We start from the raw sequence: 26274 nt of genomic DNA on the forward strand, positions 1-26274 counted from the left end.
ACTCTTATCTGGGTTATAAGTCCAAGATGACATTACCTCTAGGGTAAAGCAAAGATAAAATAAAAAAGGAAGAGTTGGATAAAATAAGGAACAATTGTAAAGAGATTAAACACACAGAACCCAAGCAAAGCAAAAACAAACAATGTCAGATTTAAAATCCACATTGAAATTAGTAAAGAATAGAATTGATGTAGAAAAATGTAGTCAGTGAAGTGGAGTGCAAACTTGAGTAGTTCTCCTAGAATGCAGAGGGAAAAAAAATTAAAGATAAAAATTATCTAAGAAAGAGAAGAGATAAGAACAGGGAATAGAAACCAGCCTACAGATAGTTGCTCTCTGATGGTGGAACTGAGACCCAAAGCAGAGACATAATGGGAAAAATGTTTTCTGGAGATGAAGAAAGAACTGTGCATGCAGCTAGACCACGTCCCAAGCAAAATCAGCGACAGGAGAATCTCACAGAGATTGGCCCTGGAAGAAAGCGTGCGTGCGTGCGTGCGTGTGTGTGTGTGTGTGTGTGTGTGTGTGTGTGTGTATTGTTTTACCTACAGTCATGAAGAAAAGTATTCTCTGAGAATCAGGCAAAGGAAAAAGCAGAAGCCTCGTTGCTTTTTATTTGAATAGGAAAAAGAGTGGTTATCTCAGAATGGCAGGGATACAGGTTGTTTCAGTTTCCCCCTTTTGTGCTTTTTGTGTTTTTCAAATGTTCTAAAATGAACCCCCCCAAAAAAAAGGAAAAAAAAAGAAAATGTATTAATAAAACCTTGCCTTTCTTTAAAGACCAAATAAAATCTCACTTTCCCTTGGACCTTGATTGCAGGTGACCTCTAACCCCTCTGTACTTGGTTTCCTGTGTGGCAGTTGAGGAAACCCTGTGCTAACTTATTATTATTTGTGTGTCTGCCCCACTCTACTTACAGCTTCTTGAGGGCAAGTCTTATTCAATTTTGAGTTCTTCATGTTACTTATTTACTAAATAGATATGTACTCAAATATTTTTTTGAAAGAATGAATGGAAAGCCTAGTTAGAGTCTGAATGAACTACTCAAAGACTTTACTTTTAGTTGAGCAAACTCTTCTTCAATAATATATTTATCAGTATGGGTCTACCCACCCTTTAAATTCTTTTGCAACATGTTGCTGTGATGGGTAATATTATCTGAATCATCCTCAGCAATTTTCGCTGTGAGTGACTTCTGGCACCTTCTCTTCTCCCCTCTGGCTGCAAAAACAGTGTCAACATTTGCCTTCTGGTTCTTTCTGTATAGAAAAAAAAAAGGATGAAATCTAAGATGCTGAAAGCCCTACATTACATTTTATTAATCTAACTTGGCATTTGCAAGTGAGAAAGAAGATCTCCTTTTGTGCCAGAATTGAATGGCTCAGAATCCCATACCTTTTCTTATGTGTTTGTCTCAGTCCACACTTGCTCTAATATTGCTGCATGATAAACAACCACCAAATCTCACTGGCATGCAGACATAAGCACTTATTTGTCACTCACACACCTGCAGTTGCTTGGCGGGGCCAGCTGATCTAGGCTGGGCTTGTTTGTCTGAGCCTAGAACAGGGATTTGGGATGGGTCTAGTTTTGCTCTACATGTTTATCACCCTCCAGGATGCGTGGTAATCTCATGGAGAAAGTAAGGAATGCTATGGACAAACCCAACCACATAAGCACCTTTCATGGCTCTCCACATGCCTGATGTTCTCTGACATCTCATTGGCTATGGCAAGTTACATGTCCAGGCCCAACCTCAACAGCAAGGGGAAGTAGACTCCTTCCATGCAGGCAGTGGGGACTGGGAGAGGGAGTGAGTATTTAGAAAACCGTAAAGTAATCTACTACTGTGTTTTGGCACTTTCTGTCCTTATGGTTTTCCCCCTGCTGCACTCTATAGTTTACTGTTCTGATAAATGGACAGGCTCCAGAAATGGCATTATAAGTTGTAGTCTACCATATATACTTTTTTTCTGAGCTGTTAGAAACTTTAGGTAAAATTATCCCTAGTTAATTATTAAATCTGAGGAGCATTTTGCATGCCATACACTTGGCTCACTTTAGGACCTTGCCTTTTTAATTCTAAATATTAAATTTCTGGCCATTGCCACCCAGACATTTTATACACCAAAAAGCAGTCTTTCACAATGAGTCCCTACTTAGAAGTTTCTCAGCTCTCTACTTATTTGCCTATAACAGTGTCAAGCAAAGCTCTTCTAGACAGAGGTTTCAAGAAATGAATAATAATGTGCTTTCAAGGGCTTAGAAGTAAGTGAGGAAAGCAAAAGATCGAAGAAATATTGTTCACTGACTAGGTACTTCATAACGAAATGAAGCTCCTATTTCTTTGACATTTATTTGAAGTTTTAATACAGAGCATCTTTAATAGACTTGGATCCTGAAGAGGAGCTTCAAGAGGATATACACAAATTATAAGCTTGTTGTGTTACAATAAAATAAGTGTACTATATTTTCCTGCAGAACAGGATTTGATCCATGTAAAAATCAAATTGATTTAAGTACTGATAGTAATAACATGACATGTTAACCTATCCTGATAATCTATTACCATTTATTAAGTGATTAAATTATGATATGCTAGGTTCCTAGATGATGGCACAATATATATATATTCTCCCTTAAATTTTCATAATGGTCCTCTGAGGTGGATATTATTACATACCTCATTATATAATATAATATACTATGCTATTAAAAAACAGAAACATAGAAATGCCTCTATAAATTTAAGATAGGGGATAAAATAAGAAGGCAAGAAAAATAAGAAGACTTAAAATTTCACATGACTGGGCACATGCTTTCTTTTTTTTTCAGAGAGTGAGGTTTTGAGTTTCATTAAGAAAGTAAAGGCATTGTCAGCAGTCAAACCATTGACATCGAGTCAGAAAAACTTCTTTGAGAAGATTATTGTACTGATATTTCATCAAATGCAAGCTAAAGGGCTCCAAATTCAGTGACCTACTTTCTGATGCTTCCTTAGTCTATATGATGTTTTGACTATGCTGCAGATTTCCAGCATGCGTTATTGATTTTTATCTGCGTCTCATTTCCATTGGCAGGTTGTTTTAACAGAAAAAAAATAAAAGGTAGGAGTAGGTTATAAACAGGGACTGCACCCTGATAGTGCGCTGCAAGCATTTTCTGGGCTCCTCGGAAGCAGGCCTACATATTCGAGGAGCTCCGACTCTCTGGCTGTAACAAAACTTTCTAAAATGTGATTTATCTCATGAGTTGGTTTGCTCTAAAGTGTAATCAATTAATTAAGCTCCAGGCCCACAGCTGGCACCCCACGTTCTCTGATATACTATTTTTAACAGGGGGGCATTTTGCTGATGAAAGGTTTTGCTCCTACTTAACACCCCACACATTTTAAGAATTTTCGAGACCGGAACTTCTGGGTGAAGTTGGTTTGAATGATTTCCATCAAAACAAATTGAATTCCAACACACAGAACTAAATGGCTTTGTAAATTGTCTTTTTCCTTAATTTCAATACTTTTTCTTTTTCATTGTCTTTTAACTGAGACACCTTTGATCTTCTTGGTATCATGATGGGTTTTTATGACTCCTAGCTTCAAGAATCCAGAAGCAAGGTTGTGAATTTGTGCACTGTTGTGAGCAGAAAGATGGACTCTGCTAGTGGGATGCCCAAAGAAGAAATGCCCTTCGCTGTACCCTTTCTCTGGAGCATTATTCTGTCTGTGCCAAGGATTATTCTTGTTATACCGTCTCTCAGAGTGATTGAAGAAGCAATTTTTTTCTTTTCTCTGATATGCTGCTTGATATTCTGAATGCTGATCACGCTGTTCAAAGTGTCTTCAATCTATTCATTTCACTGACCCCAGAGAGGGTGATCATGTTCATAGAAAGGTTAAATTTTGGGCCAAGTTAGAGCCTTTCTTTTTAAAAAATCAAGCAAATAACAGATCCAGTCATGGGTACCTAATTTAGGTTTCACATTTATTCCTGACTTACATCCATTTTAGTTACTAGTGTGGTATTTTAAAAGGCCGCCTGATACTCATTTTTAAGGAATCTAAAGATATGGAGCGAAGGAATGATAAAGAAGGAATGGGATTTCTTTTTATTTCAGAGCTATCCACGATGGTTCTTCCCCAGCCCTTCTCGTCTCAGGTTTTCTGATTCTGTTCCTTCCAGGCCTCCAGTCAAGCTTCCATGCCATTCACCACTGAGTCTGTCTGTATTCTTACCTTGGCCCATTTCCTTTCCACAAGAAGTGGATGATAGCAAATAATAATAATAAAACAGTAAAATTATATAAAAATAACTTTGTACAAGTCTAGCCGCATACATTTAAAAAGTTGGTTGGAATAGATAATTCTCTCAAAAATATGTATGTACATCGAGGTTTGACTCAAGGAGAAGTAGAAAATATCAAAAGATCAATAACTATACGGGCCGGCCGAGTGGCGCGATGGTTAAGAGCTGGCTTGGGACGCCAGAGGGCCCCGGTTCGGATCCCACATATGAGGGCCAGTGACACTGCCCTCTACAGCTAAGATGCTGAACAACAGCTCAACCTGGAGCTGGGCTGCCGTGAGTTGCTGGCGACGGCATAGGCTGCAGTCCCTGTGGCAGTGGGTTGCCATGTATGTAGCCAGCAGCCAGCGTGAGCGGCCAGCAGCCGCAGTGAGCGGCCGTCCAGAAGCCGGTGACTGATCTGCCTCGCCCGGGAAGAGCGCAATGATGGTGCCAACTTGGGCCAGTGAAGCAACGTCCTCCACAACTAGACTGAACAACAAAACGACAGCAACTTGTCTGTTCCCCTTCCCCTAATTCCCCAGCACTGTTCCCATCCCCCCAATTACCTAATAAAAATCTTAAAAAAAAAAAAGATCAATAACTATGGAAGTCACTGAAAGTGTTGAGAGAAAATTAGCTCCAACACTGTCATTGAGGGCCTAAGGATTTTTAAATTGAGTTTCTTTAAACTTTTAAGATAATTCTCAGGCTATATAATGTTTCTGTGAATTTAGAAAAAGTGATACTCATGCACTTGGTATTCTTTGGGGTAATATTGATTGACATTGCTGTATTAATATAACCCATGCCTTCTGCAGTATAATGAATAAAGATTCCAGGCCTAGGAGAGAGCGTGGGCTTCGAGGTTGGGATGGTTGAAGAATAAGAAGGAAGGGGGTAGTTCCCACAAATTATGTAAATCCCAAATATTAACTGCTTAGATAAGATGGGTAGGACCTTCCTCATCCATTAACTGTCCAGTGTTTGATTCTCTCATAACACCCTGTGCATATCTCAGTTTACTGGTTGTATCCATTCCTTGATGATTCATTTCATGGTGGAGTCACTCGCGAGAGGTGAGCTTGAGAGTAAGGAATGAGCCTTATTCTTCTTTATATCACTAGTGCTTTTACAGTGCATGCCATTGATAGGTCCTCAATACATGTCCATTGAGTGGATGCATAAATGGGTGAGTGAATGAATAAGTGAACAAAAAGGTACTCCATTCATTTTCTGAAACTAGCAGAAACCTTCATTTTAAAACAGAACCAAAATGAAAGCTATAGACTTAGGTCACTTATGAATATGTATGCAGAATCCTAAATGAAATTCCAGCAAATCAAACTCAACAGTACATTAAAAGAATCACCCAGTATGGCCAAAGAGAATTTATCCTGAAAGCACAAGCAGAGTTTCCTATTAAGAAAACTATTGCTTGGCAGTATGGAAATGTAAAGTGTTACAGCCATTTTTGGAAAGCAATCTAGCAATATTATTAAAGTTTAAAAAAATATGTCTCTTTTGAGCCAGATATTCCAGTCCTGGGAATCCATCCCAACAGAAGTAAAAGCACAAATGACAGAAGCAAAAGGACATATGTACAAAAATGTTTACTGCATAATGGTTCAGAGTGGCAAAAAAGTGGAAACCGAGTTAATCCCATCAGAGGGGAGGAGCTGAGTGTATGATGGTACACCCACACTGAGCTACTCCACAGGATTTCCATCAAGTATTATTGAGTGATAAAAAGCAGAGTGCATAAAGGTATATCTAAGAAGTTCCCATTTTGCTAAACAATAAAAACAAAGCCCCAGAAGGAAAACAAATTCCCATATCTGTATATTTAGTAGTTGAATAGCTGTGAATGATATTCCTTTCTTGACTTGAGTTTCCTTCTTTGTAAAATTGGGGTGATGATAATGTATAACTTGCAAGATTTTTGTGAAGATTAAATGAATTAATACATGTAAATGCATGCTACATAGAAAGTAACTGAGAAATATTGGCGATGATGATGATGATGATGATGATGATGATGATGGTGATGATGATGTTACTAGACCTGAATAGAATTTGCAGAATTCAAAGAAAAATATGGAAGAGCACATCCTAGATTATTCACCTGGTTACTTTGTGTGTTGATGGGGGGCTGATGTGGGTTGAAGGGAGAAAGAAGGTTCAAGTAAATAAGGAAAAGAAAATCAATGTATGTTTCACACTGATGCATTTATTTAAAATTATGGCATATGGAACTACATATAAAGAAATAAAATTAAAATACTTATGAAAGGAATACAAGCATATCAAATCGATAGACCCAGTAAGAAAATATAGTACACAGCAGTTCGATGCCAGCCAGAGCTGAGCAGCCGCTAAGCTACCAATAGGTAGCAGGATGGCTCAGCTAAAAAAAAAAGAAAAGAAAATATAGTATAAAAGAATATATGCTGAAAAGACATTGACTAAAATCTAATCCCATTTCTCCTTAATGATAAGTCTAAGAATACTTTGAAAGGTGTTTATTTTTAGATATAAAGGATAAATATATTAATCACCAGCCATCATTAACTCTGAAGGAAAAACAACAGGGTTTTTTGTGTGTATTTTCCGGAATACTAATTCCAAAGTGGAATAAAAAAGGATTCTATAGTTGTCATGATGTGGGAACATGTTATTCACAGGTGGCCCATACCTGAACCATAATGGATGTCATCATGGCAAGCGTCTAAGTACTTTTTGTACTTAGTACTTAATACTTAGTACTTAAGTGCTTAAGTACTTAGTACTTAGTAGTAAAAATGTAAGTACATTTTTACCTAGAACCCTAAGGCCTCTTCTTCAGAGGATCCTTCTCTGGCCGTGTTACTTAACGTACATCCCCTTTCCTCCATTCCGTCACACTGCTCTATTTATTGCCTTCAACTATCACCATTTATTAAGAGACCGCCACTGAAAGGCAGTGAAATCTTAAGAATTTTCTCCTTATGTGTTCTAGTTCTCTGTGTTGTTTAGACTATAGTTCCTTTGGCTGAATCAATCTTCCTCGCTAACGTTTTTCTTCTTAAGGAATTTTTGAAGAAGTTTGTCCATAAAAAATCCATTTCTGGGGACATTGCAGCTGAGAGCCATGATTATGTAATTTCTGCTGTAGGGATTGCTTGTTAGAGGTATTGGCTCACTGTGGAATTTCATGGCTCGGTTTTCCACACTTGCAAAAAGAAGGCAGTTATTCTTGCATCCCATCTTTCCTAGAAGTGTTTTGTGCATAATAGAACGCATTTTCATGAAGTCCTTTGAGTTTCCCTGATGGAGTGAGATTGACATTGAATGCTATCAACATTCAAAGGCCACTTTTCTTTCTTGTTAACTTGATAAAGCCCTGAGTGTGGCCAAACAGCTAAGTTATCTCTTAGTGCTCTGTGACAAGATTTGTTTAAGCCTGTGCCTTCTTTTTACTTCCTTTTCTTTGGTGGGTGGGGTGGTCAGGAAATGTTTGCAGAGTTTCATTATTTTCCTCCCCTTCATGTGATCACAAATTAACTGTGCTAAGACTTCATGCTTGAGCAGAAATCCCGAGTAGATAAAAATGTATGTTTGCCCCTCATCAGCTGGGCTGAGTTTCTGTTTTGTGCTTCAGTGATTATAGCCACAGTCAGATGTTCTGATTGCTGGCATTCCTACTAGCTATCCTTAGGTAAAAATCTGTGTGTCTTGAACTGATAACCACAGATTGGCTGTTGAACCATCTTCATTCATATACTTTCTCCTCCAGGTCTTCACGAACATGGAAGACATAAAAGTCCGTGAAATGCAGATTTTTGACTACAGGAAACAAATCGCTGAATCAGAGACTAAATTAAAACAGCAACAGAACCTGTATGAAGCTGTGAGGTCAGACAGGAATCTGTATAGCAAGAATCTGGTGGAGGCTCAGGTAAAGAATATACTTATGTCTTTACATTTTGATTCCCCCCCCCCCATCCTGGGTTTAAAGCAGTTTCTGTTATCCTAATGGCAGAATTTAGAATAGATCAAGGAAAAGTCCTGTGGAATTCATCTGAAAGAGAAGATGAGTGTATGCAGAACTCTCACAATAAAAAACAACAATAATAATAAAAAACAACAACCCACTAATAACTTAAAAACTGCCACACAAAAAAAACAAATGGTCCACAGAACTCTCACATTGTTAGACATGGAAATGACACAACTTGATAGGATGTGAAGATGAGGGTCCTGCTTTTAATTATTATGTAGAATTGCCATTCTTCTGTTTCTAATTTTTAAAACTGCTAATAGCTGCTGTGACTCAGAGGGGAGCAGCATGCTCTTGTCGTTTAATCACAGAGCTTTGCTTTGTAGTCTTTTAGTTATAATGTTTGTTTTGTTCCAATTTCTCTCTGGTAAAATGAGGAATTTGTGTGTGTGTGTGTGTGTGTGTGTGTGTGTGTGTGTGTGTGTGATATTCATGATGCATACCTTGCATATGTTGCATGAGAATATTTTGAGAGTTAATGTTATAAAGTACTTTGAACTTGTCCAGTTGTAATTGGCCAAGAGACCATTGTATTGAGAGAGTTTTCCATAAAAGCTCTTGACTGTATATTGATCTTCTATAGGGAGGGCGATGTCTATTTAATTCCCTTTCAAACATTTCTCCTTGCATTTTGTTAGGATGAAATAACAGAAATGAGGAGAAAATTAAAGGTTATGACCCATCAGGTAGATCAGCTGAAAGAGGAAATCTCTGCCAAAGAGTCAGCACTTGTGAAGCTACATCTGGAACAGCAGCGGATAGAGAAGGAGAAGGAAACGCTGAAGGTACAGATCTTATTATAAAAGCGATGGACCAATAGTCCACCTATGTGACCCACATAAGGCAGGCTTCAAACTCACTGGAGGGAACAGAGGGCAGGGAGAAGAACCCAGGCACCAGGAGGACGGGCTCTACCAGCTGCAGGTCAGACTCCCTCACGGGGAGCACTCCCAGGTAAACGGGAGGAGACCAGTGGAGATGCACAAGCACCTAATTCACCTAGGCTGGCCACCATCACATCAACGGGAGCGAACCTCGCAGGTCCACAGTGCCCAGGAACCTGGAGCTTGCAGGCTTTCTACAGTCCCTTTACGTTCATAACCCTAGTCCAGCCTTTGTGTCTACATCCAACCCTTCCACACTCCTCCCCGGGCCCTCTATAAGCCAAAGATGGCAAGACCTGTTTCCCCTCTCCTCCTAATTGTTTACTTCATGTGCACATGACTGTTCTGCCTGCAATATCATTAGCTGCTGGGTATCAAGCTTTGTCCTCACTCGATTTGCCCTCAGCCATGTTCATAGTTCACCTTACCTCTGTGGTCTAAGAACTCCTCCAGGGAACCACCTCTGACTTCACATATGTGCTAAACCTTATCATTTTAAACCTACTAATTTAGGGCATTCTATGTCTGCTAACATAGAGACCATCTCCAAGAATACATACCAAGTAGTTCCTCTATTTCAAACCCTCAAACCAAATACGTTTTACTATACACATTTACTAAACCTAATCTGTTTTCCTTTTCCTGTCGGATCCAATAGATTTCCCTCCTAATCCATTTGATCAAAGAATTAAAAAAGGAACTTTTAAGAGGATGATGCCACTTTTATTGTGAAAATGTGTATTCAGAATACTCATGGATGCTTATGAGCAACTGTAGGAACTATCTACAATACATAAGAGACTGGGTACCTTGGTTTCTGCACATATTAGCTTTCAAAGATAGGAACTATCTTGAAAATGTGTATCTAGTGTTGGACAGATTTCATGCCATATATCCTTGATTCCAAGACACCATAGAATGAAATATGCACTCTCAATAATGGGTTTTGTCAACTAATGATAGGTCTTCATGGAAATAGAACTACTACATTAAATTGACTTAAAGCACATTTGGTTTGAGAAAGATTAAAATGTAACAAAGGTGCCTTTACAAAAAAGAAATATGGTAATTGATACATTTACCTGTCTGAGACTTTCATCTCCTAACACCAGCTTATGATAGAAAAAGAATAGAAAAATCTGCATTAAAATTTATTTACATATCCTTCACACTACTGAATTGTACACTTAAAAATGGTTAAGATGATAAATTTTATGTTATGTGTACATATAAAGAAACATGAATACATTTTCTAAAATTTGAAAATGTCCTGCATCTTGCCCTTATTCTCTTTGTTTGAAAGGATAGTTTTATAGAAGGTAGCTTGTTCTACCCTGAAGCCTGCAGTGGAATGGGTTTGAATGATTTAGAAGAATCTTATTATAAACATTGCTTTACCCAAGGGCCTCATGGCTTCAGTGTCACTCTCCTTTTAGAGGATGCCATTGATCCTCATCTCTTACTTTCCCAAGTAATGCTCTATTCAAAAGATTAATTATTACCTTATAATGGGGTCCAAGGTGGAACTAACTGCCTTCTACAAATCCTGCTTTAAAATAAGCAATGTCCTATGTAAAAGAGCCATTATTCCTAATTCCTTAGAGTTTGACTTCAGTTAACATTTGTTTCATTTATGCCCTCTATCACCAAGCATCTACACATATGGTTCCAAAGAAGCATCATAATAAAATAAAATTAAGGCTGATGGGGCCCTGTGTTTTGGTCCTGGGCCAGCAGAGTTGGCAGCTGGTGCACATGAAAGATGATTAAAGTGCTTCTGCTCTGGAAAGTCCATTCTAAATGGGGAGTCCTAGGTCTGGATAGCTTTGGGTCATCGATTAAAGGAAGATGATTGGTTTGGACTTACTGTTAAACTAGGATACTTTTCCCCCCAGCATTTCCCATTAAGGCAAGAATGGGGGACAGAAAAAGGATGCCAGCTTGATTTATTATTTGAGGTTATCCAAGGGTGACTTGAAATGGTGCTTTGAGTGGATAATTTTGGCCTATCATTAAGGCCATTTGACATGCTTTAGAAAAACATGATAGCTCAAATGTTGAGTTTCAGCCTTTTGACTTTTTTAGCCTCACGCCTGAATTATGTTCCCCACAAGTCTTTGGATTTCATGCATCGGAAGCTCGCAAACAAAAATCCTGGACGAAAGGGGAGACTTTCTAGCAACTTTGCTCCGAGAGACATTTAGCTTATTATTATGAGTTCTACAAAGCTATGTGGGCACATAACCCTCCGGGAAGGGCAAGCCCTTGCCTGTTTGGTAGACCAGAAGATGCCTTTTGCTAGGACAGCCCAATGTACTGCTTCTCCAAGCCAGCAGACAGACAACTGTCCAGAGTAGGTCATCCCCATTCTCATGTATCCCTCTCAAAAGGAAAAACCTTGAGCCTTTCATGTTTCTTTTCTTTTTTCGGTTGCTACCAGGCTGTACTGACTCCTCAGGATTCTAGCCGTTGTCAGCACATTATGGTTAAGACAGAATGTCAGGAGTTCTCTGTAGACGTTGTTGCATCTGTGTCCATCTGTCCATTCTGTCCCGGTCTTGTTTCATCAGCACTGAAGGAGCCTTCCAGTCCTAACAAGCCCCTGAATCTGTCTCATCACCTCCCAATCATCCCGCATCAATCTGACAGTACTTTGATTCTTGATGAATAATTCAGCAACAAATTCTCTATGTCCAGAGCTCAGCATCACATTAGCGACCAGCTTCAGGGCACCATAGCTGTTTACTTACTGGGCTCTCTAGGATGACATGGATGGGAGCTGTCACAGAGAGCGAAGAGAGAATGCCTAATTATTGTCATGGCTAGAAGGCTTCAGGCAGTCCTATTTGTTTTGTTAGATGTAAACAAATGGTTCCTGTGAAATCCAGTGAACGTTGTGATCATTTATGAATGGGTGAAACTCCCATGAGTATGGTTCTTGAGATGTGATTTCCTCGTATGCCCACAGCCAAATTAGATGATATATATTTCATAAACACCAACCACAAAACTGTGCAAGTGTAGAACCATTGACTAAAAAGTGTGTCCAGCCATTGTATTACAACTTCATGCCACCAGTAACACTTTGAGAAATGCTGATACCTTGGGTCCCACCTGGAACATTGTTTGATGGGTGTTGGGGTGCATAGCAGTTGTTACCATCTTTCCTGTGTGAGACAGCTCAGATTTATAGCTACTGAATGCATTAGACCCAAGGTATTTTGTTGATGTTAACATTTGCTGCCAGTGTCTAATGCCACATCTTGTTTACAGCCCATAAATTTATGACATAAGGAGACTACTCAGAATTTTGATATATTATGAAAAAAAACACCCAGCAATGCCAAACGCGCGAATGGTTTTACATTTCAGACAGATACTTTTACACACCGTTGATTGCATTTTAATGTAGTAGGGGTTTCATTTTGTTCTGCTGATGGATTCTGATCAGCTCTTGGCACTTGGGAACAGGGAAGTGAATGTTGCACATCTGGGAAAAGAAAAGTTTTATTAAAAAAAGCATGAACCAAGCAGGTATTTTATTGCTGTCTTCACTGTCACCTTAAATGATTATAGAAATAGAAAGGCTGTTCTAACAGGCAGTCCCCCAAAGTGGTAAATGCAAGGCCAGGTCTTTTCTCAATAAGTATTTCTTTTTGTTTATCCCTGAACCAAAATGTATTTCATGAATGAACAAGCAAAACCTCCTAAAAGAAGTCCTTGGCTTGAGAGTAGCTGCCTGCATTTAGTTGGTGATATTACATGTCTGTTTCTAGGTGTGCAGTATCTTCTACTGTTTGGGTGAGTTTGAGGCATGGAGTTAATGACTCTTGGTCTTCATGGATTAAAGGCAGACCTCATCGAGAGCAGGGTTGGCTCAGAGGTACTTGCAAACATGGGGTTTTCTATCATCCCAGTGACATTTCTGGGTGGGTGAAGGTGGGAGTGCCAATACTTCTTTGAAAGAGAAAATTATTACTTTTTCACTGTCATATGTTGATTGGCAAGTCATTGAAAAGTCGGAGCCTTAATATTGTCTTACTGTCTCCCTTGCGGTTCCTGGCATGGATGAACGCAGAGCTCTCCTCCTGTTTGTTTCTTCTTGTGTGGACCTGGTCTGTGATAAAACCTGTCCTTCTCATTTTGGCATGGAACCACTCAAAGACATATTCTTCTTTCCTTTAATTTGAACACCTCTGTGGATCCCCATTGCCTGCTCCCTACAGTGGATGGCCTACAAAGCCCTTCCCAGGCTAGCTCAGCTGTTTTATCAGTCATACTTCCTGCTGTTCCTGACCTAATGCTGTAATCCAGCCACTTGGGATGCTTTGTTGTCTGGTGGACACTCAGGTACTTTATAGTTTGCATGCCTTTGTTCATACCAGCTTGTCCACTTTGGAAATATCTGTTAACTGCCAAGGCCCTGACTGGTTCTTCCATCTAAACCCCAGGCAGAAATAAGGACTTATTCCTGTGTATGCCCATGTCCCTTTTCATACTGTAGATGGCATTTCCACAGTGTAGTGTGGTTGGTTATATTTGTCGGCTCCAATGGATGGGCAATCCCTCACGTCTTACTCGTCTCCTGTGTGTGACTTAGAACTATTTATTGCATGAGATAGCTGAGGGAGCATAAGCTTCAGAACCAAAAGATCTAGGCTGGAATCTCAACTCTGCCACTTACTAGCTGTGTGACCTTGGGTGAGTTAATTTGCTTTTCTTTATTTCTGTAATAGCATTTGTGAAATGGGGATAAGTGTAGCTATGCAAAATACCTGATACCATGCCAAGGATATCGTAGGTTACAAATATACTTGTGGAAATGCAGTGAATGTGTCCTCTGATGGGAGGAATTTTCCTTCTGAAACTTACCAGCCCATAGCAACCTTTCCGCATTACTCTTACAACTTCCATGTAACCTTAAGAGTGTCAAGATCTGAGCTTTCCCAGGAAGCCTACCTGACAAACTCAGTCCTCTCACCTCCTGTAACATCAACTCACTGTATTTGTGATAATAAAGATGTGGAAACATTATTGCTTGAACTTGTTAATATGTTCCTAATCCTTGTATATCTTATCTTCTCATCTAGATTGGAAGCATTTTAGGAGCAGGATCTACCTATCTTTTTATACCATGATATCTCTTCTGTTCCATCAAGATGTTTTATGAGATAGATAGTTGTTATCTTTATTAATTTAATTTTTGCTTGAAATGGCCTTCATCTCGGCAATTGATGGCTGGTGGTACGAGGACCATTATAGGAGCTGGTACATACAAAGACCCCCATCCCCAGGCTCACCCCCACATCCTCTTTTATTCTAGAACTCACTATTCCTTGTGAGTTCTCCCTGTGTTTAGCCAATAAGAGAAGTGCTGTTGAATACCAATGAAGCCTCTGCTACATATATATAGAAAAATGATGGAAATCCCTCAAGGGTACGACTCATAGAATAAACATGATCACTGTAATGTGCATTGCTGTTTCTTTATGGGGTGTGTGCACGTGCGTGTGTGTGTGTGTGTGTGTGAGAGAGAGAGAGAGCGAGAGAGAGAGAGAGAGAGAGAGAGAGAGAGAGCAACTTGTTTTGCTTGTGAGAGTGATCAAACCATGTTAAAGGAAACATCAGAGGAAAGTATTAAAAGCACACTGTACATCTCATTCTTGACCCTGCAGTCCTGGTTTGTGCTGTTACAGAGTGAAATTTGTCCCTATCTTTCATTCTTTGTCAGGCCGAGCTGCAGAAGCTGAGACAACAAGCCCTGGAGACCAAACACTTCATTGAAAAGCAAGAAGCTGAAGAGAGGAAACTCCTGCGAATTATCGCGGAGGCTGATGGGGAGAGGCTGAGACAGAAGAAGGAATTAGACCAGGTAGGAACATCTCACCAGACCCACAGACCTCATCAGCAGTCGCAACTGGTTGATTCAACTCCTCGCGAATCCTCCTTCTTCCCTAAGCTCTTTCAGTCAGTCTATTGGAAGAACAGCAGCAGAGTCTTACCGCTTATCGTGTGTCAGTTGCTCCTCTAGGCATTGGAGATTAACTGACGAACAAGAAAAGTAGGTCCCTGTCCCTACGGAGCTTACATTCTAATATAATTGCTCACATAGAATTGCAATTAATAATTACATAATTTGAGGGGCTGAAACCTATATGCTTTCAGAGATCCGGCAAGTTAAAAGAAAAGAGACAAGTTGGCCAGTATAATACAGTAAGGAGTGGTGGAGCTTGGCAAGAGCTAGCTCACCATAAAGTCATTTAAATGTAAACATTTATAAAACAATGGGTTGGAAAAAAACAACCAAACAAACACCTATGGGCCAAGGATTATTGGATCATTATTATTACGGATTATTTGTTGACTCTTTCTCTTTCCAACCAGGACTGCAAACGCTCATGGGAGGAGGCCAATGCTGATTGCCCAGCAGGCTATTTTCTTTTTTTTTTTTTTAAGATTTTTATTGGGGTATTGGGGGGATGGGAACACTGCTGGGGAATTGGGGGAAGGGGAACAGACAAGTTGCTGTAGTTTTGTTCTTCAGTCTAGTTGTGGAGGACGTTGCTTCACTGGCCCAACTTGGCACCATCATTGCGCTCTTCCCGGGTGAGGCAGATCAGTCGCTGGCTTATGGACGGGCCGCTCACTGCGGCTGCTGGCCGCTCACGCTGGCTGCTGGCTACACACCGTAGCCCATGGCAACCCACTGTAGCAGGGGCTGCAGCCTATGCCGTCACCGGGGACTCACGGCAGCCCAGCTCCAGGTTGAGCTGTTGTTCAGCATCTTAGCTGTGGAGGGCAGTGTCACTGGCCCTCATATGCGGAATCTGAACCAGGGCCCTCTGGCGTCCCAAGCCAGCTCTTAACCATTGCGCCACTCAGCCGGCCCCCAGCAGGCTATTTTCAATTTTCAATCCCCGCCCACAGGGGGCCTAGCACACATGGGCATTGGTTAAATATTCATTCGCTGAATGAATGCTGCTGCCTTAATGAAAAGTGAGAGCTTTTGGCCCCTGGTGGCCATGCCCTTTCGTACCCTTCTAGGTCGTCAGCGAGAGAGATATCCTCGGGTCACAGCTTGTTCGGCGCAATGATGAGTTGGCTTTGCTGTATGAGAAGATCAAGATCCAACAGTCGGTGCTGAATAAAGGCGAGAGCCAGTACAACCAGAGGGTGGAGGACATGAGAATCCTCAAGCTAGAGATCAAGAAGCTTCGCCGGGAAAAGGGGATTCTTGCCAGGAGTGTGGCTAATGTTGACGAACTCAGGTAACAGGAGACCCCTCAGAACTGAGGGCACAGCAGTCTGTGGGGAGCTCCCCAAATGACCTTGTGTCCCTTTTGTTGGTCATTGAAGGTCTTTATCAAGTTGTATAAGATAATTTTGTTCTATGCTGAAATTATTAGCAAATAACGAGAACAACTTTTTTCCATCACACAGAATCTACGTTGTGCCCATTGTATGTCACAAGAAATGAACTAGCTCCCTTTCAGGGGAATATCAGTGAGTGCAAAAAGATAAAAAAAACAACAACAAAACACAAAATTTTGTTCTGGGTTTTAAAAAAGAAATTTCAAGTCAAATCACAACACACAAAGTACTTCTAATTCAGAAAAAAATTTCTCCCAATGAGCGCTTTAGAATTTCTTTAATAAGGCAGTAGGCAAGAGAGGGAGCATCAATATTTAAATTTAATCCTGGTAACATTCGCACATCTTTTTCTTGGAATTATATACTGAATGGAAAGAGGGGACAAATCTAATTTTATCACTATTTGAAAACTCTGTTTCCTTAGCAGGCGGCCAAATTTTATATCTCACTCTTGATTTATCTTTTGCAGCTTTCACTTTAGCTTAGTGCGCCTTCTTCTTGCTTTAAATCTTACATTATACAAGACGTACTTTCCCTTTGGGAAAACATCACTGTGTTTTATATAGGCAATTGCAGCAAACCAAATAAGAGGTCTGGTGTTTTCTCAGTAACCATCCTTATTCCCCACAGACTTGTAGATGAACAGTATCCTTGATGACCTTGGAACAAGGACCCAGTTTGGGTCTCCTTCTTAAATTGATTGAGTTAGAAAAGAGTTTTGATATTTAGATACAGTGAATATTTTTAGGAATAGCAGGGGAAGTTGCCACTATCAAGGATGGATCAATACTCTTTTTTTTCTAAGAGTTGCTTATATTTCAGATGATGAAAGTAATACAAACTCATTGTAGAAAATGTGGGGAATGCAGAAAAAATATAAAGAAGGGATTGGAAAAATCACTCATAAGTTTACTACCCAGAGATACCATCATTGGCATTTTGGAGACAAATGAATTCATTCTAAGTAGCTATTGAATGATCTCTGAGACCATTACTAAACTTGCCAGGCATGAGTTATTTTTATTACATACACAAAGGACCAAATTCTACCCATTTCTAGTCAATATTGCTGGTTTGTTGATAATAGATTTTATTTTATTTTTCAATGGGAAGACAACTTAATAAAGATATCAGAGGCAAGCAGGCATGAATTCCAGCCTTAGCCTTGCCACTTACAAGCTGTGTGACCTTGGGCAAATCACTTAACTTCTCTGAGCTTTAGACTTGTACTTAAAATTAAACACGAAAACACACGTATTGTGCCTCCCACAGAGTCTAGTACAAAACAAGCTGTCAATAATGGTAGCTAATACTCTTGCCCTCCTCTTTTGATGGCACTCTAGAAAATAGAAGTATTAAAAATATGCTTTTAATTCTAAGTAGTTTGTTCTGAACTCCCTGTTGAGTGAATATCATGCAGTTAATTCTAATGGTTTGTCTTGCTAATGAGGAGAAGTTGTATTATGGATTTAAATGAAGCAATTAAGTAAAAGAGATGGCATAGCATTAATAATCTGCACACTCACAGCAGCCGAGGACAGGTAATTCCTTATTGCCCATCCTAATTGCCCATGTTAATGCCAATGCCTGCTTTTTCTCTACCCTCCACCCCCAACAAAGTGTCTTGTTCAGTAGGGTGGCAGCCAGCTCATGGGGTACCATGGATGGTTGAGGCACATTCCCTGCCAACTAACTAGAGTTACCTGCAGACAGTAGAAGTATGTTTGGGCCAGAACTAGTTCTTCAGGACTATTTCAGCCACCTGTGTAGTTGTGGAACATGAGATAAAATAACACTCCTAATTCAAGTGTTTCTCAATCCTGACTGCACACTAGAAATTACCAGTAGGACTTTTAAACCTACAAAATCCAAGACACATGCAAGACCAATCCAAGCAGAATCCCTCTGGAGATTGGGTCCAGGCAGAAGTGTCTTCAAAGCTCCTCAGGTGATTGCAATGCACAGTCTGGGTGGTCTTGCTGCCCTAATGGTGTCAGGTTATCACCAGAGCCTCTATATCTTGTAGTCAGGTGCCACACCTTGTGGTGGATTGTATGTACATTCTTTTCTTGCTGCTACTGGAGAGACATTTAGACACATTAAAAAGTGTATTGAAATCCTCCTAATTCACCTCCTCCCTGTTCTTTCCGTATACTTCTAAATTCCTTGGGAATCCAGAATCAAGATTCTGAGGTTCTGGCACCTTTTTTTTTTTTTTTTAAAGAAAACTAAGGCTGAAGTTTGAGCTCTGCAAGAATTGGTATCTTCTGTGTCTGGCCCCGATTAGGAGGCTGATCTTAGTGTTCAGAAGTCTCCCTAATTCCAACTTTTATGTAAGATGTAGTGTGTACGTAACCACATAAAGATATTCAAATGGGCGGAGAATGCCTTTGCCAAAGGAAGTGTGTCTTCTCCAGGCAGGAGCTTTTCCACATGCAAAGAGAATTCCTGAAGGAGAAGACACGGTGCCGAGCCCTGGAGGAGGAGCTGGAGAACCCCATGAACGTGCACAGATGGAGGAAGCTTGAGGTAACCTCTGGCAGAGCCTTCCTTCCACACCCCCCACCCCAATCTCTTTTTCTACCCCACGTGGCTTCCTACCTCAAGCACAATGAGAAGCGCGGTTTTATTTAATGCTATGCAAATTGTCACGTAAAATGTAAGGCTGGATCAAATGTAAACTGAGTTCTCAGAGCAAGAGTTGCCGGAACAGGATGGTTCACTTGGGTTTTGTTTAAAAAGTTTTGGACAAAAATCCTTCCTGCCTAAAGAAGACCGGGTGAACGCTGCAGACTGGCCTCGCCGATGGACATTGTTTTTCTTGTTGTAGTGCTTTTTGGTCCACCAGCTCTCCTGCGGCTGCCTGTTAGTCTCGGACTGTTTATTTCCTCTAGTTACATTGGCCACCAGCACCTTCAACCACCTTCCAATTGGCCTTTGCGTCTTTTTATTTCACACAGGAAATAGGGCTTCTTTTAAAATTAAAATTTATTGGGGTGACAATGGTTAGCGAAATTACACAGACTTCAAGTCTACAGTTCTGTAATACATCATGTATATATATCACATTGTGTGTTCACCACCCAGAGTGAGTTCTCCTTCCATCACCATAGGGCTTTTGTGAACTAGCCCTCTTTTCAGAGGACCAGCCCTGTGTTAGCCAAACGTTTTCCTTTAGGATCTGGGGGACACGGCCAAAGTCCCATCGGTAGGTGATGGATAATACAGACATACCTCGTTTTATTGTGCTTCGCTTTATTGCACTTCACAGGTGTTGCAATTTTTCTACAAACTGAAGGCAAGACTCTCCACCAGCAAAAAGATTACGACATGCTTGCTTTATTGCAATGCTTGCTTTATTATGGTGGCCTGGAACCGAACCCGCACTATCCCCGAGGTCTGCCTGTAGACCTCATATTTTGTTTTATGATGGCCATCTCCTCTAGTTGTACTCAGCAATATGAGGGCCCACAGGGGCTTCAACTAAATGAACAATTAGGGTGTTGGGAGAATATAAGGTTGTGATTTTAGGAAACGCAGGGCAAGGGAGAAAAGCATCCAAGTAGGTTTTTGTTTTTCATGTCTATATTTTCCTTTTAATGAAGAAAGCTTTAAGGATAATGCATTGTAAATTGTTATATAAACATAAGGCCTGAATTTAATGACACCCAGTCTTGCCAAGTGAATGTGCCAAATCTTGTCCCAATATATGGATATCAATTGGCACTGCTTAGTATTTCTTAAGCAAAGTCAGAGTTAAAGGAACCTCTTCCCCCACTCTCTTTTGGACCCTCATTTATTCCTCTTCAAATGCCAAGAGGGGTGTAGTTTACTAAAGTCACATAATATGGATGTGTCTGGGGAAGTGGAGCTGAAGATTTTAAATCCATTTACTGTCACATTAGTTTATTCCATGTGTTTTGAAGCAGATCTTTCAAGCTTCCAGTTCCAAGTCAATTTCAATTTAAAAAATTAGAAAATGGAGACTCTGGGAGGCAGTTGAAAATATTTAGCTGCTAGATTAATTCAAAATGTCAATACATTTGGAAGGGAAACTTTGGCTCAAAGTCTACAGGGCAGAGTATCAGTTTAGAAGTGTAGATCTTATCTGAATTGTGCACAGATAGCTACTGAAGGTGCATCAGAGCTTTGTGGATTGATAACACTATTTGAGAGCTCAATGCCATGGTTGTGTTCTGCGGCCAATTATTAGCAGAAGTCCATACCCTAGAAGACTTCCCCATCATTGGCTGTAATGAACCTTTTTGTTGACAATTATCAAAGGAGAATCTTGAGGCTGAATGAATTAGGGAATTCTGTCTCATTCCTATGGAAACAGAGATGGTTTAGGGGAAGCCTTAGAGTGTACTAATTAAGAAGCTTAGGCTGTAGAGCCTGGCACACGGGGGCTGGACTCCAGGTCTTACCAGCTCAGGTAAATGACTTAATCCTCCGAGTCTCAGTTGCCTGATCTGGAAAAAGGGAAGGCTAATGCTGTCTCACAGGGCTGTCGTGTGGCTAAAATCGAATAATGTATGAAAAGCATTCAGCATGGTGTCGTGGCAAAGAATCAGCTCTCATGCCCAGTGGGAATCATTCTTGCTGGTGTTATTATGAGTGCTATTTCCCCTGGTGGAATAAAAATATTCACTTTCCGTTTATTGGCTAACCAGAGCCAATAGATAAGATATTAGCCAAACATCCATCTGTTTTGATGACCATTCCATCTGTTATACTTTTGTTTTTGGTCCTGATTCTCTCTGTCCTGGGTCTGTGGGTTTGCAGTAAACTTATTACTAAAAGAATCATTACTTTGCACAGGGGCCTTGGTGCTTTGAAACTGATGGTATCTCAACTGCTTTATTTTGTTCCCCTTGAACAGGCCAGTGACCCCAGTACCTTTGAGCTGATACAGAAAATTCACACCCTGCAGAAGCGTCTCATTGGCAAGACAGAAGAGGTGGTTGAGAAAGAGCTGCTCCTTCAGGTAGCATTTTCCTTCTCTGTACTCCTTGCGCAAGCATATTTCCTGAGCACCACCATCTCCAGGACTGCTTTTTTCGAATTAGCTGTTTGGCAGGGTTGCATACCCCATTTTAAACTGTAGATGGCAACAGCAACTCACACACAGAGAACAAACAACCTGATTAATTGGTCTTTTATGCTGCTATCCCTGATATTTCAAGAATTTTTGGAAAATAAGTTCAAGGCTAGACGTACTGCATTGGAAACTGTGAGCTTTCCCACCCCCACCCCCTTCTCTACAGTTTATTTGTCAGATTGTTTTATATACTTTTCTTCATATCTTCACATAATGTGAAGTGCCACAATTTTGATTTTGAAAATTAGCTTTTACATGGAGCACAATATGTCCTCTGAAGATTTGTGAGAGTGAAATGGGAGGAAAGATTTTTCTTTTAAGATTTGGTGCAGTAAGTTATTCAGGAGCAATCAGGAATGGTGACACCCTTTTAGGCCTGTATCTTTGCAAGCATCAGTTGTCATCACCATCATCAGCATCATGTTGGATCCTGTGCTGGTGGCTTTACCTATCTTGTCTCAATTTCTTCTTCACGGTTCAGGGGTGGGTGTTGTCATCCCCAATGAATGAATGAGGAAGTTGGGTCCGAGAAACTTAGTGTGGTAATTAAGGTAAGCTGTGGTGTTGGATGGCTTGGGCTGGAATTCTGCCTCTGCCAGTTTGCAGCTGTGTGAGACTTACTTCTCTGCATTTGAGGTTATTAATCTACATGATGGGTAATAGTAGAACCTGGGAAAAGGGATGTTGTAAGGCTTGAAAGAGCTTAGCATTGTGCTTGGCACATAATAAGTATCTAATAAACATTAGCCATTATTCTTATTATCTATAATTCCAAAGCACGTAATCTTAACCTCTAGGTTACCATTAGTAAGAGTAGAAACTTCTATATACGAGCCAGGGGCATTTGCCCCATCTCTTTACATTCTACCTTAAAAAAGACACCTTCCCTGAAGTTGGGTTATACAGTAAGTACCTTTCCAGAGCACCGCTCCAGGGATGTTCCTCTTCTCTTATAGATGAGCAGGGTGGTTAAGAGAGCTAACTTCCGAGTCAGAAAGATCTGGTCTTGAATCAGCTCCAGTGCTTTATATTTCATGATTTGGGGAGAATTACATAAGTTCTCCAAACCTCAGTTACTTCATCTGTTAAATGGGGATAATGACACCCAGTTTTGTTATGGGAGGAAGATACACCAGAGTATATAACTTGGATGTCCTGTTGTAAGGATAGCCAATTAGTGCATGGGCACTGGGGTCTGGCAGCCCAGGGTTTGAACCGTGGCTCCACCAATGCCAGCCACGAGTCACCTGCCTAGGGCCATGCAGCTGCTTAGTGGCAGAGAGGGAATTAAGCAGTCAGCTCCGTAGCCCATACTTTCTACCACTTCATCACCCTGCCTCTCCTGTTATTATCACCTCGTCAGTTTTAAAAAGAACCAAATTTTGTTTCTTGCCAAGTCTCTCTATTGTAAAATCATGTCATTCTTCCTCGACAACTCTAACTTTATTATTTTCTTCCTTCCTTCTACATACTTTGGGTTTATTCTGTTTTTTTTTCTACCTTCTTAAGATTGACATTCAGTGCATTAATGTTCAGTCTAACTTTCTAATATAAGCATTTATAGCTATAAAGTGTCCGTTAAAATTTTCTTTAGTTCCTTCCCACAGGCTTTGAGATGTTGTATTTTCATTTTCATTTTGTTCTAAATGTTGTCTATTTTCAGAATTATTTCTCTTTTGAGTAAGTGTTAAAAATATTCACTATTTCTCTTATGGTAATTGAAAGTGCAACTTTAAATTTCCAAATGTACATGTATTTAAGTTATGTTTTACTACCGATTTCTCACTTTCTTTTTTTGCATTGTGGCCTGTATTACGTTGAGTCTTTGGAATTTGTTTGGACTTGCTTTGTGACTCACTAAGTGGCCAGTTTTTATAACTGATGCCTAAGTGCATATAAAGGCTATATTCCCTCTAAATGTTCAAGATTCAGGAGTCTATATGATGTTCATTAGATCAACCTTGCTAATTGTATTGTCCAAATCTATATCTTTCCAAATTTTTTGTCTGCCTAATGACTGGAAAAAAGTTTGGAGGTTTATCTATTTCTCCTTGTAGTGCTATCATTTTTTTTGCTTTAAGTACAGTATGTATTATGTTCATGAGCTGAATAAAAGGTTACGATTTTTATTTCTTCCTGGTGACTTGTTCCTTTATAATATACAAGAGCCCTTTTTAATTCTTAATGCTTTTACTTACAAAATTGTTTGATATTAATATAGCCCAGGAGTTTTCTTTGCATAATTTTTCTATATTTTATTTATTTATTTATTTTTATTTTTTTAGCTGAGCCATCCTGCCACCTGTTGGCAGCTCAGTGGGAGCTCAGCTCGGGCCGGGACTTGAACTGCTGTTGTTCAGAGCTCACACGCTTGAGCGAGCTCTTAACCAACTGAGCCACTCGACTGGCCCAATTTTTCTATATTTTAAAACTTTTGGTGTCCTTTTATTTTAGGTGAGTCTCTCTTTTTCTTCTTTTCTTTTTTCCCTTAAATATATAGCTTACAAAGTAATAACCCTGGTAAGTCTAGTATCCATCTGACACCACAAATGGTTATTACAATATTATTGACTATATTCCCTATACTGTACTTTACATCCCCATGACTATTTTTATAGCTGCCAATTTGTATTTCTTAATCCCTTCCCCTTTTTCACCCTTCCCCATAAACCCCTTCCATATGGCAACCATCAGTTTGTTTTCTTTATCTATGAGTTTGTTTTTGTTTTGTTGGTTCGGTAATTTTGTTTTTTAGGTTCCATATATAAGTGAAATCATACGGTATTTGTCTTTCTTAGTCTGACTTATTTCACTTGGCATAATACCCTCTAGGTCCATCCATGTTGTCACAAATGGCAAGATTTTGTTCTTTTTTATGGCAGAGTGATATTCCGTTATATATATATGTACAACATCTTCTTTATCCATTCATCTATCTCTGGTCAACTAGACTGCTTCCATATCCTGGTGTAAATGATGCTGCTGTCAATGTAGGGGTGCATATAGCTTTTTGATTCAGTGTTTTGGATTTCTTTGGATAAAGATGTCTGTTCCTACTTTCCATTAGACTGAGTTTTTTGAATTCCCTTTTTTCCCCCTTCACCCATCACTTCTCCCTCCTCACTACTCCCTATTCCCCCTTTTTCCTGATTACTTATTCTGAATAGTTACCACCACTCAATGGAATTCATTCATTCTCTCACTCATGGATTTCCTTAAAAATTTAACATGCGTAGTTAACATCAATCTAGATGAACCTAACTCTGCTCAATATCTTTATTCTTCTTACAGACAACATGAAGACTCAGAATGCTTTATACACTGTCATTACCCCTACAATCCTCCCAGCATTATTTATTACCATTATTATTTTATAGAGTCAATAAATATTTACTCAGGGGTACCAAGATATTTACCAGTTCTTTTGTTTTCTATTTCTTCATATCTCCAATTCCTTATTTCTAGGTTCCACCTCCTTTTTTTTTTTTTTTTTTTAAGCTGAGCCATCCTGCTACCCATTGGCAGCTCAGCGGCTGCTCAGCTCGGGCTGGACTTGAACCGCTGTTGCTCAGAGCTCAAACTCTTGAGCGAGCTCTTAACCAACTGAGCCACTCGGCCGGCCCCTCCACCTCCTTTTTAAAGTATAGCCTTTCATAATTCTTTCAGCAATAAACTTTTCAGTAGTTAATCCTCTTTGTTTGCTTGTCTGAAAAATGTGTGTGTGTGTGTGGTTTTGGCTTTACTATAAGTGATTAAGTTGAAATCCTATTTTCTACTCGCCATTTGATGTTAGTCCTTTGTGTTAGCTTCTAACGATGCTATTGAGAAGGCTGTTCAGTCTAATTATTATTTCTCCTTTTTGATTACTTCTTTTGATTATTTTTGATTATTTCTTCTGTTTGATTACTAGAGCTTTTCTTTGTCTTTGGTGTTCTGGAATTTCAGCACAATACATTCAGTACGAATTTAGTTTTACTTACTACGCTTAGGACTCACTGTATTTCCTGAGTCTGAGGATTCCTATGTCTTTGAATAGTTTCTCCTTTATTCTTTGTTCACTCCTGAAACTCTTATTAGATGATCGTTTTCTCATTCTTTCTTCCTTAGCTACTCACCTCTTTGATATTTTCTTCTCTTCATCTCTTGTTTTACACATTTTTCTCAGCTTTATCTCCTTGTTTATTAAATATTTCTTTAGGTGTACTTATCTGCTAATAGCCAAGCCAGGAAGATTTTATTTTCAATGATTTTATTTTTATTTTCTAGAGATTCTTTTTCACATATGACTGGTCTATGTTGATAGTGTCTTGATCCTTTCTTATACTTCTATTTCTTTCTTTATGTCTTCAATTAATTTAAACATCTTATAGTCTTTATCTGATTGTTGTGTAATTTGAAGGCCTTGGGGGGTCTTTCCCTATTGTTATTGTGATTGCTGACTTTCATTTACAGTGGATCTTTTTCCTTTTGTGCTGTGATTTTGGATTGTTAACTCATTTTCAGAAAGACTTTAGTTATAGGGCTTGGGAATGGTTCAGGTTAAGGGTATATCTTTTCGTTTGTTTCTGCCACATGCCTAGGAGTTATCACTTGCTTAG

At 39.7% G+C, this 26274-nt stretch overlaps 1 protein-coding gene across 1 annotated transcript in view; it reads left to right on the forward strand.

Moving 5' to 3' along the window:
* CFAP58 (cilia and flagella associated protein 58) overlaps window positions 1-26274 on the forward strand; it is a 97187-nt gene that overhangs the window by 31565 nt on the left and 39348 nt on the right. Inside the window, exons 9-14 of the mRNA XM_019636289.1 lie at window positions 8057-8218; window positions 8959-9105; window positions 14936-15076; window positions 16249-16472; window positions 18993-19104; window positions 21458-21562. Of these exons, the coding sequence (XP_019491834.1) occupies window positions 8057-8218; window positions 8959-9105; window positions 14936-15076; window positions 16249-16472; window positions 18993-19104; window positions 21458-21562 (891 nt within the window). The remainder of the gene's footprint in view (window positions 1-8056; window positions 8219-8958; window positions 9106-14935; window positions 15077-16248; window positions 16473-18992; window positions 19105-21457; window positions 21563-26274) is intronic.

Source organism: Hipposideros armiger, unplaced genomic scaffold, assembly GCF_001890085.2.
Source record: "Hipposideros armiger isolate ML-2016 unplaced genomic scaffold, ASM189008v1 scaffold_28, whole genome shotgun sequence".
Lineage (NCBI taxonomy): Eukaryota > Metazoa > Chordata > Mammalia > Chiroptera > Hipposideridae > Hipposideros > Hipposideros armiger.